This window comes from Lycorma delicatula, chromosome 5 (genome assembly GCF_047948215.1).
Source record: "Lycorma delicatula isolate Av1 chromosome 5, ASM4794821v1, whole genome shotgun sequence".
NCBI lineage: Eukaryota > Metazoa > Arthropoda > Insecta > Hemiptera > Fulgoridae > Lycorma > Lycorma delicatula.
In genome coordinates this window covers 64,726,358-64,739,446 of record NC_134459.1, presented here as the reverse complement: position 1 = coordinate 64,739,446, position 13,089 = coordinate 64,726,358, and the positions used below count along the sequence as shown (strand labels likewise).

General features: G+C 29.6%; 1 protein-coding gene across 3 annotated transcripts in view; it reads right to left on the bottom strand.

The window, feature by feature from the left end:
• neur (E3 ubiquitin-protein ligase neur) overlaps positions 1–13,089 on the bottom strand; it is a 251,961-nt gene that overhangs the window by 42,418 nt on the left and 196,454 nt on the right. Inside the window, exon 1 of one of the 3 annotated variants that reach the window (XM_075366303.1) lies at positions 8,835–8,907. The exons of the other annotated variants lie outside the window; for them this stretch is intronic. Coding sequence (XP_075222418.1) covers positions 8,835–8,889 — 55 coding nt within the window. The 5' untranslated portion in view covers positions 8,890–8,907. Of the gene's footprint in view, positions 1–8,834; positions 8,908–13,089 lie in introns of those variants that run through there. 3 annotated transcript variants of the gene reach the window in all.

Below are 13,089 nucleotides of genomic sequence, written 5' to 3'. Positions count from 1 at the left end.
TGACCCGGCTGTATACTTATAAATAAATAGTTGTTTAATTTTGCAAAAATATTTATTTGTTGTAGATACTTTTACTTTACTTAATAAATAAAAATAAAATTTGTTGTAACTTTTTAGAACTATTTGTTGAAGTCTGTTTTTTTTATAAATTATTAAGTTTTTTCCTTTTGTTCTGTACGAGCGGTCAGCGGCTAAAGGTTCCGTTTTTTTTTTTTGTATTTTTCCTCATATTATTGGTTCATATTATGAATCGGTAATTCCTTTTATGAAGTCAATTAAAAATAGGATATATTTGAAATTATTTCATGTGTCTGTATTCAAATAAATAACAGGTTTTTTATTTTATTTGTGTTTTAAGTATTTTCCACCTAACAGTTTTAAAGTTAACAATTTTTTTTCTCAATTTATTATTATTTTTATTTAACTTAATTGAAAAAACCAACAATATAATTACTTAGTTTTAGCAAGTATAATTTTACTTTTCTGAGGGAAAACTCATAAATAAATAAAATATGATTTTAACTGTTAATATATAACAAATTATAAATATAATCTATTTATATTTCAGAATAATCGATAAGAACAATTATTAACTATATTTATTTAACACGACAATTTTACTCAAGCCGACGTACTTTTTACGTTTTGCACGTATCAACGATTATAATAACATAATTTGAAGGTGGATGATCGAGCGTGCAATGGCATCTGCTACAAACGGACAAGTCAGGGGCATTCAAGTTTTAACTATAGACAAGCAACGAACATATACAGACACACAGGGTGCAAATGTGCACAACGATGAGGTGGTAGGAGATAGGCCGGCATAGCAGGAGGAGTTTTGTGATTCGATCAATATCGAACGAGCCGCACGGTATGCGTGCTAGGAGACGCTAGGCACTCGGTGAAGTGCGGGGTAAAACGAGGGGAGGCTTCATTATATTAAATTACATAACCATCTGCCCATTGATATAATTTTAGTAATAAACTTTTTATGAAAAAAAAAATAATAAACATCTCCGCCCTAAGGTAATAAAATTTAAGAATTTTTTATTCTTAAATTTAGTTTCGATTTATTACTGAAAATAAAAGGTTTAATAAAATAATAAAAAAACTGAATACAATAGTACAAAAAGGAAGCCGCTACTTTTGTGGATGATAAATTCCGAAATCATTATAGATTCAAAACTAAACCGTTGCAACAATCAGCAAAAAAAAAAACGACACAGCATAAGAGATACTAACTGAATACTCAAAATAGTTTCAAAAACATTTTTCTGTAAAAACCGACGGGACATGGAAATTTGTATGACATCGAAATGGGGTGTGCTAAACAAAAAAACCTTATAAATGGTATAACTAGAAATAAAATAAATATTTAAGAATATTGCACGAAAATCTATCTTGAAAAATGTCAACCAAAATCAAGAAACTCCAATAAAATGCAAAGCTGAAAACATAAATTGCGAAAACTCTTCCCATACTCATCTGTTAAGAGTTGACTACTAAAAATAATTAATTTAATTAACTAAAATAATTAAAATAAGTTGTTTAAAAGGGAGTCCTTGGAGTCCCAAACTGCGAATACGTGTATTGTTATTGAAAAATAACATTATGAGACTACGTATGCACCATTTTTTTCAATGACCTTCTGCCATTTTTCTGGCAACACTATAATCCCGTCGCTAGAAAACTTATGTGGTTTCTAGTCAAAAAATGGCGAAACGTGGTTTTCATAGGCCTGTTTTGAAACTAACCTTAACACCAGTCTGGGAGTTCTGCAGAGACCGAAACAAATGATAGTCTGACAGTACCAGGTTCGGGCTATACTGCGGATGCATTAAAAACCTCCCGGTGCAGTTCTCTCAATCTCTAACGGGTCGTTAAAGACGTATGCAATCTGGCGTTGTCAGCGTGGTATACGACACCCTTTTTGTTGACCAGTTCAGGCCGTTTCTTTTAAATTGCTGGTTGCAATCACGCTAATTTTCGACAGTACAGGTCTGAGTCTATCGTTCTGCCTGGCAGCAGAAGCTCGTGATGCACGATGCCTTTCCAATCCCACCAAACGCACAGCATAACCTTCCTGGGCGTCAGTGTAGACTTTGCCACAGATTGTGGAGTTTCTACCAAGATCTGTTTTTTTGCACATTGTTGTCATAGGTTATCCATTTTTCATCACTCGTGATTAACCGCTTCAGAAATGGCTCGATTTTGTTACAATTCAGTAGATATTCGCAGACAATTCGATCGAGTAGATTTTTCTGAGCGAGATCACGTAGTACCCAAACGTCGAGATTCTTTTTGTGGCCAGCTTTCTCCAAATGGTTTAACACTGTTTGATGATGGATATTTAGGTCATTGACGATGTCATGACTGTTTTCATGTAGGTCTTCCTCGACTTTTTTTCCTCAATACGCTAACGCTATCTCGTGCGCAAAAAGCTCAATACTTTTTACACTACCGATTAAAATTATTCTAAGCATGGATTACTACTTTATCATAGTAGAACTTACATAATCCGATTACACCCTACACTCTTTTATATTATTTTTCAGACACTGGAGATAAAATAAATAATTCAATCGTTCTTATATTGTAAAATTTATTATATATTGGTCAATTTCTGTTTCATTATTATCTTTATTTGTTAATCATTGCCGTTGTAACTGTACATTTTTTTTACCTAAAATAAAATACTGAGGCAGTGTTGAAATGAGTGTACAGTATTAAAGAACACTGTTAAAATAAAGCGTAATGTTTTCCGTACGAGTAATTGGAAATCATTACAATATCGGGTAATGGTGTATCGTTGTAAATCCCTGTAAATACTCTTAAAGGCAAAATCAATTCTTTATAATTTTAGGACGTTACTTCCACAATTACCAATCACATTTTGACAGTTATTGACCCAATTTATAATCCTTTTTTTAATCTATGAACCTCACCGGTATAATTCGAAGGAAATCGAAGTCTATCGGCAATAAATATAAATTCTGAATACAAACGGAATTTGAACGATAAGGATCGACCCTAATATATTAGTAATGTTATTAAAGTGTTTAAACCCGTTTTTTACTCATGGCTTTCAATACGGTACACGGCATACTCCAAACGGCATGACTCCACTTCCTCACCCGTCGTTTAATGCATTATACAGTAGTAGTAGAAATTTAAAATGTGTTTCACTACATTTCCCAATTATCCCGCTGACATTACTTAAGTTTATGTGTATTAAAGTTTATATATTAAATTACATATATTTTTTATTAATTGTTTTACACACATTTTTTTTTGTTATTACTGAATTGTTTATTGTAACATTTTTTTGCAATCACAGCTTAATAATTATTTATAAATCAATATAATTTAATTAAAAAAAAAAAGGAAATGAAGTCGGATTCTCGCCGATGTGCTTTCCCCCTTATAAGATCCAAATATTTCATAATTAAACTTTTATTGGGCTATAACTCTGCAACTAATGAAAATAAGTACCACTTATGATATATCGTTGAAAAGCTCTCAATAAGGGCTTATTACTGCAGTTAAGAAAAAGTCCAAAATTCAAAAGATTTGGATTTTGGGCTTTTTTGGACATTTCTGGTCCAGTCGAGTGTAATCAGAACTAGATGTTACAACATTCCTAAATCCAAAATTTCAACATTCTATGCTAATCGTTTTTGAGTTATGCGAGATAAAACGTACGTACGTCAAAACTAGTCAAAATGGATTCAAGGATGGTAAAAATGGACATTTCCATTAAAATGTGAAAACCAAAATACTTCTTTACTTCGTACAAGGAAGTAAAAACAGTCTTTCATATATTTCTAATAAAATATGTATTTTACTTTAACTATTTAAATTTCGAAGAAGTAAATTTAATTTAAAGTATCCCACATAAACTAATAAAACCAATTAAACTACGTTATACAACAATATACAATTAAGACACAAGCTTTTAAATACAAAAAAAAGAATTTATTTTAATTTATTATTTATAAAACAAAATAAATATCTAATTACATTTCATGACCGTACAAAATAATATGAAGGTACGACTCATGGATGTTAATCAAATAATTAACGCATAAGCGGTAAAGATGAACCCGATATGCACTAGTTCTCACTGCTAGTTAGTTATTCCTGCAAAATATGTAGAATAGTTCTTTATTATTATTCGATTTAATTTTCATAACCACCATACAGTTATTAAGAAAATAATAAAAATGTATTAAACTCGTTTACAAAGATGGTACAGTAAATTTAATTAACTGTCAAACTACAACGAAATAAACTTTTTTTTACGTCTTATAACGCGGAACGACACAACATTTAATTAAAAATAAATAAAAAACAAAACGATATTAAAATTTGTTGCCTAATCATTCCCACAACGATAGAATTATACAAGTATAATGATTATTAAGTAGAAATTGTGCAGGTTACACGGTAAGAAATAAAATAATATTCCTGTAGAAATACTCACATGTTCTGTAACTTCTATAACGTTATAAATAGGCTTACTTACTTTCTAAAACGTGAAACTCGTATCTTCTTCTTTTTCACTTAATCATCATCATCATGAGAAAATGAACAGCGCAGAAAATAAAACTCTTTATTTTTATTTGGAAACACAATTAATAAACTTACAAGTTTCGTTTTTTTTTTGTTAAATTAAAAACCAAGATTTTAGATATCATATTTCTTGATTACAAAAAAAAAATATAGAACCTTTTATTTAATATTGTTTTCCATCATCATTAAAATGGACATGGAATTATTAACATTTATTTATTACTTCTTTATTTTGTAATCCAATGAACTGTTGGCGTTCTCCAAGACTATCGTCTTCAGAGAGATCTAAAAATCTTTATTAAGATAAGATTTATTTTTTATTTATTTGGTTTTCTGGGCGAAAAACGCTTCGGCGTTTTCATCACTCGAACACGATGTATGTGTTTTAAAAACTAATCAAAAAAATCCACAATTAAAAATTTTAAAAAAACCGCCCAGAGAACAAAACATGAAACACAAATACAAAAGCAATAGAATACAAAAATTAAAACAAAATGAAAACTTAAATTAGCAATTTAAAAACAAAATCAAAACAAACTAAAATATTAAAATAAAGACAAAATTAAAAAAAAACTAAATGTTAAAACACAAAAACATACAACTACAAAAAAATTTGAAAAATAGTATTAAAAAATATGTAAAATATTAGCACCTTGGAAAAATAAAAACACCTGATCCAAAACTTTTTCCTGGGCAGTTCAAATTTACGACGCAAGGCCGCATAACGAATGCATTCTACAAGAATATAGTGCACACACAGTCAAGCGGCAGTTGCGATCGGATGCATACTGGTGCGTTTACTGCTGACATCAGATATCCGTGAGTAGCTCTCGTATGTCCTACTCGCAATCGGCGGAGGACCACTTCCTCACAACAAATTTTCCTGTATGAGGAGTCCCCTGGCAACACAGAACCTCTAATGTGCCGGTGTTTGGTACATACCGCCGCCGTCCAGTTATCTTGTCACTTTGCGCGAAGAGTGAGTATCATACAGTTAATAATTAAGTCGGATGCAGTAACACGGGAAGTAAAGGATGGATGATTACATGCTTGTTTAACAGCAGAATCTGCACATTCATTACCCGGAATCCTCACGTGGCTAGGGGTCCAGCAGAAACTCACTTGTGCTGCGATGGTTTAGAAGATTTATTGAAATAATAAAAAAAGAGCAAGCTGTTAAATTTATTTTTGCATTAATAAACTAAATTAACATTCCAACCTCGCAAAACTCACGGAAGATGATGTCTAGTCATCGAAAGCGCAATGTATTTGTTTGGATTACAAATATAAACCGATGTAAGAGATAAATTAACTTCTTTAAAATATCATGTTTTGATTGATATATACGTACACAAACTTAAAAATACTCTCATGTGAAAATCATTAAAATTATTTATTATTAAAATCAAAAAATTATATACTTTTGTTAAAATTGTTATTAAAATTATTAAAAAAAATATGTATGTATTTAATAATACGCGCTCACACACACACTCACGCACATACACACTACCTTAGTTACATGGTGAATTTCTGAGTACATAATGTTGGCCGAAAAAGTCCATAAATAATTTTTTTCGAAAATCTGCAAACGTTTATGCATATTTTTTTTGAATTTTATTTATTGTTTTTACTTATTCTAATCCCTTCAAATTTACTGTTTAAATTTTTCTTTTAACTGTTTAACTTTATCTATAGCACATGAAATGTTTTTGTTGAACTACATTATTAAAAAGAAAGAAAACTATTTAAAAAAATGCAATTCCTGGAAAATAAAGAGACCCTCCTCCTATTAATTTTATTTTAAATTCCAATACGCTTATATTTCATTTCAATTTTAATTGTTCATCGAAAATGTTGTTTTCTCCAACCAGTTTTCCAGTTACTGCTGAGTTTGGGTGTGTATGCATACACAATTACCGCCATCGGGTTGCAAAGTCTGACGCAGCTGCAGTGTAAGTGTACCGGAAAACATGTAGTTTGAAACAGACTCAGGTCGACCACTCTTGAAACGTATGTTAAATTGAAACCCAACCACTAAAGAACATCGGTTTCCACAGTCAAACAAACAAATTTTTAGATACTGTTCCGAAATTTTTTTTGTTAAAGTGAATCCTAAGGGGGAAATATAAAGAAACTTCTTGCCAACATAGGACCGGATCCCTCTGAAAATGTTTTTTATTAAAAATTCAATCATAATTAATATCGGTTCAATCTTCCTTCAGTTTGGACGTTCTTATCCCAAAGATAAACAGACATAATCGAGAATTATATTAATATAATTAATGAATGAGTTAATTTAATGAAATAATTAATGAATTAATTTAATCGAGATTTATATGACACTCCAAATTATCATGGGAAGTGTATTCTGATGAACGTCGAAACAAAATCATGAGTGCGTGCACATGCACATACACCCGCAAGATTTCTGCAACATTTACAATTTTTTTTTTTTAAACTGAATTTTTACGGGCATCGACTGCTAAGGTCATTAGCCCTCGTCACATTCTTTAAAAGAAATTATTATCTCCATCAGGATCGTCATATGTAAGGGTGTAAAGGGCCCTTACATTTTATTTAAAAACACAAACTTCACAATAAACATTAAAACATGAAAGACAAGGACAATCACAAACACTTACGGGGTGTAAAGGGCCCCAATATTAAAATTTGAGATAGGTTCTCAAAAGACCATGAACTTAAAATTAAACTAATCAATACCATATCTTTCTTTCTTCTACGAAGTCTCATTTATAGTTTGCTTAAGCACCCTCGGGGCGACCAGAACCGCCGTTGAGCAGTATATCAGTCGCGCCAGGGTGCCGTGGCAGTTGAAATCTTCTTATATCGGGCCATAGGCATGCACGGCGTACACCCATAGCCTCGCGCCCTCAATCCACCCTTGAGGGTCCCCCCATGCCATCATCGGACACACCCCGACTCACTGCTCTTGAATGCAGGTGAGCCAAAATGGCCTAGGCAAGAGGGCTACCTCCCATCACTATACGTGCCACGCTTCGAGACTCCCTTATATGTATATATAAAACTACCGCTTAGAGTATCTCTTACCACAGCTTTAAACTTCCATTTTATAGACTTTTAAGAAGTCCACTGGCGTGTAAAAATGCAACTATATTTTCTTCATTTCCATTATCCAGATCAGCACTAATATTATTTGTAAGACGGAACCTCTTTCTGAGGTCCTCATATATGGTACACTCTTCTATTAGATGCTTGATTGTCAGTGTTTTATTACAAACACCGCACATTGGTCTCACTTCGCCGGTTAACAAATATAAATTTGTTAATCGCGTGTGACCGATTCTAAGTCTGGTCACCGCTACTTGTTCACGGCGAGTCAACTTAAAGTCGCTTTTCCATTTATAAGGAGAAGTTTTAACCGAGTTTAATTTTGTATTTAAACTCCTCCATTCAGCGTTCCACTTGTTTCTTACTATGTTTGTTAGACGGTTTTTAACATCTGCCACTCTTACAAGAAATGCATCCAAGTCATCGCAGACTGTTGCCAGAGATTTACAATTTTTCATTTCAATTTCAATTTACACATTTACAATTTTTCATTATTTATGTAAACAAAATCAGTAGTAACAAATAAATAAATCACTTGACCGACTGTTCTTTTTAATGCAAATACAGATCTTACGATGAGTTAAAAATTTGTAATATAATACATTTACCAGTGATCTAATATCTCGTCTAAAATGAGAGAATTTTTACCCGAATGTTAAAATCTAAATATTATTTAATATATTAACAAATATTGATTACAATACTATATACAACAAATTATAATTATAAAATCATGTTAACTAACTTATCGACTTAAAGAAAATACTAGACACACATTAAAAAAATCCACTACTCTATCTTGTAGATAGAGTAAGATTGTCAATTACTAAGATTAATTAAGTTACAAAGAGCAACAGAATTATGTTAATACAATAGATAATTAAACAAAAATTTGTACCTTAAAGGCAAGTCAACACGTAAGTTTCAAAATATAAAATACATTAATATTGTGACAATGAAAATGATTATAATTTGAATACTAGGTACAACACACACACAAAGCATTAATCGTTTATTTCTAATATTCTAAAGAAACTACCGAAAGATATAAGCTGCAACAAGGAGTCTTAATTAAAATAAACAAAAGCTAAATGGTGAAAATTAATCCTAAAAAAATTATAAACAATTCCTTGATTAATAATTAATTTATACTGAAATAATCTCACCAAAAGAAAACTTCTTTTCACAATTTCTTAACCGAATATTCATAATTATACTCATAAAAACTTAAAATGTCGGTACAAATCAAACGATAGCTAAAAAAAGTCAAACGCAGTCTAAAAAACAAAATTACGATACACAGAATGTTTTATTTAATAAAAGAAAAAGTCTATCATGTTAAATTAATATGATATTACTATCATATTAATTTAATTTTATTTAAATATATATATATATATATATATATATATATATATATATATATATATAAAACACTGCAAAAAGAGCATAATAAAAATTTTAAAAACTACCCAACTACTGTTTAAACACGACAGCTTCTATCCCAATATTATCATTTAGTGCAATTGTATTTAATTTTAATCTAATCTACGTTTCTTATCTATTAACTACTGACAATACTACTACACTATTACATTAATAATTATTGTTCACGTACCTTAAATATTGAACCAATTATAACGCAATAATAATAAACACATCTAGAAACAAAATAGTAGTGTGTGCAAATTATATTGACAAGAAGTAATATAACTTAATAATTAATACTGTTACTGAAATTAACCAACAACTCGATCGATATACGGAATACAAGATAAGACAAGATTATAAAATTTCATTTACCATAGATATGGATTAGATAACAAATAATACATTACTGTGTAATTATCAATTAAATTATATTACGTACAATCGTTTCTACGTCATTTAAGAAGCTTAAGCTTTCTAAGTCCCTGTTTAAAATACATCACTTTCAACCACTTAAGAAATACAATTCAAACAACAATAAAACAGATAGGTAAAATTTAAATTCGATGAATCATTTGCAAATAAGATTTTAGACGATTTTCGAAAAATGTGGAATAGTACTATGGAGAAAATAAACTATTATGCACAGAACTGGACATTTCATGAGTTAAATTTCTACAACTAAGAGTGGAAAATATGGAGCCGGTGCGGTGTACCGCCTGCACACACCATAAAAATAGGGGGTAGTTCAAAAGTTATCATACTAGAGCTCTATGATGATAAAATGTAAACAAATGTCAGTCATCTCAGCGATACTAAAATGTTCTAGTATTATTATAGCTCTATATAGTGCTTTTTTTTAACGGAATTGACTTCATGTAGTTTACTCTTTAAGTTATTGATTACGAAAATCTCGAACAAGAAATTATTTCATTTTAAGGTAGCAAGAATATTTTTTATTCAAAAATTGTATTTTATAACTTCTTTAAAATAAATCAATGATACACAAAGATTTCATACTTGTTTGGAATCAGTAAATTTACGATAACAGAAATAAGAAACAGCAACATAAATTAATGAACTAGTTATAAAAGTGGAAATAAATTTTAAAAAGAACAGAAAAAATACACTTTAAGATAAAATAACAATAAACAAAATATACGGAAAATAATAAATCTTCAACAAAAATATTTAAATGAGTCGATATATATAGATTAAACTAGCTAAGAATAATATTAGAGTGAATAGACCAGATGTTAACACAGCAAGGAAAAACTCAAAAACGCAGCGAGTGGTGCGCACAATATAAAAAAAAACTCGTTTCTCGTCTAAATTTAATACAGTTTACATAAATAACCAAAACTACGTAATCAATACATCATTAATGCACTGGTTCTTTTTACTATAGTACTGTAAATAATTTGTGCATATAAGATCTCCACAGAACTACTTAAAAAAAAAGAATTGTAGAGAAGTTTTAAAGTTAACACTTTGCTTTGATGTTCCAAACCAAAAGATTAACAAAAACTACTTCATTAAATTTTAAAACTGTAAAATATAATCCAGAAACCAAGAGAACATTTCAACTGAAGAAAATGTAAATCTCAAAGTTTATAACTTTCTCAATTAATTAATGAGATTTTTTTAAAATATAAATACGCATACTGGTTAAAAACAATTAATTCTAAATATAAGTTGCCGTAAGAAAAACAAAGAGAAACATATTTTTTTATTGTTTTTCACTACTTAATAATTTGTATTAGTTTTATTAGCGATTACCACATAATCGGTGTACCCTTGAAAAAAATACTAAAAAAAGATTCATTATCAACCTATATCATAAAGTAATGAAGAGTAACTTTTTTTTTCAACACAAGAAAAACTTTAATAATCCTTAATAAAACTTCATTATACAAAAAAAGTGTACAACTTTCACCAACAATTCGAGAATTTTCCATTATCTCGTATCTAGTAGTATAACAATTCTAAGAGCAATAAATACAAACAGCTTTACAATTAAAACAAATAAATAGTTAATTCGACCGCAAAAGAAAATAAACTGATTAGAACAATTCGTAATGACAGTTACTGGTAAAATTCTCGGTTCAAGAGAAAGAGAATTTCTCCTACTGATTTTTACATAAAACAATTACAAAAATAATTCCTAGCTTTAGGAGTAACCAAATAAAATCACATCTTTCTTGTTCACTGAATAAATTATAGAGGCAGATAAATAAATTTTATTCAAGGTCACTTATAAATCAACGTTAGCATTTTTAGATGAAAGTAAAGTATTATAAGCGTATAATACATACTTAAGTCAAGCATTCTACCTATAATCAACTTTTATTATTCCTCTTCGATCTGCTCGTTAAGATCAAGATTAACTTAGCCCTCCTGAATCAAATATTAGTCTCCAAATCATTTAGCATTGCGCTGAATCAACCTACGACTAGGACCTTATATGGAGTCTACCAACTCGCTGAAATTTGTGGCAATGTCTCAGTTTTTTATCCGAATGAATCTGGGTTCGAATCCTGATTGAACTTGACACACTTTCATGCAATACAAACTTCATATAATTATAAAAAAGGTTTAGTGACTGTAATTAGGCGCAATCATGACATTAGTATGAATAAATAAATATTCCTAAACGATTCTATGGTTTCCAACAACTTTTAGTTTGAAAATAATTCCAAAACAATGATTTCTATATAATGCATTGTTTTTTAAAGGTTACAAGCGCTTATACTAAGTATCCATACTGAACAGCGTGTAAATATTTCTGGGTATAATAATTTAGATATGTGAACGTGTATGTTGTGCGACCTAAGTATATTTAGAAGGAAGACTCTATATAACTAATCGGTTTCAGAATCCTATTCCCAACACTGTCAAAATGAGATCCATTTGAGATTGTGAACAAATTTCATCATTTATACAGAAAAAAATACTATCATAAAAATGATTTTCACAGAATAGATCATTCCGCTAAATAAATATAAATCATTACTTTGTTTTAAAGCTTAGAAAAAACTTTTAACCCTTTTAAATTTAGCTCCCCTGAATTTTAACAACATGCATTGACAAAACACGGTTCTTCTTTTGTTGAAATACTCTTAATTTTACAGAACGTAGTGAAATCTTTTTTTCTGGGGGGGGGGGGGGACAGAAAATAGATGACAAGTCAATCTTTAGAACGGATATTTAATTATCAGAAATTAAGAAAACTATCTGAGTGAACTACACACTTCGAAGATGAACTTTACTCCACTGCAAGATATTCAAATTGGCATAGAAATTCAAATCGCCAAAACTACCTTTCAAATTGTAAAGATAATTTTTTTTTTTTTTTTTTTTTTTTTTTTTTAAGTACTAATTATTTCAACGTCATTCGGATATTTTTTTGCACAGAACAACAATCTTGACTGCGAAATTGTTATAAACATGTAAAAAATTTCAGAAACTCAAATTTTTTTTTTAGACTAGAATTACGAGTATGTTAAGTGAAATCAAAAATAATCGTCACACAGGACGGTACAATTTCATTGCTATATTTTACCGAAAAATGGTTAATTTACTCCAATCCCTAAGACAAAAATTAAAACTATTTCCTTCTTAAAAATACTTTTTTTTAAATAATATTTATAAATAAAATCTCAATCCTTTGCTACGGATTTAAAAGTAGATGTTTTAATTCTATATAAATTTTAATAATACTAAAATAAATTATCATAGTCATCAAAGAAGCAATAATAATATTCATTAATTGTTTTATATTTCCACATGTAATAATTATAAACATAATAAATAATTTGACTCCAAAACCTTGGAGTTCGTTAATCAAAATAATTTAATCGATATTCATTATCGATATGTCTTCAGAGATAACGAACTTCTTTTTCAAATGTCACCGTTCAGAAAAATAAAAAATAATATTGTTATTCAGAGGTTCACACCTACAAAATTAATAACCGGCATAAATTACGCGTA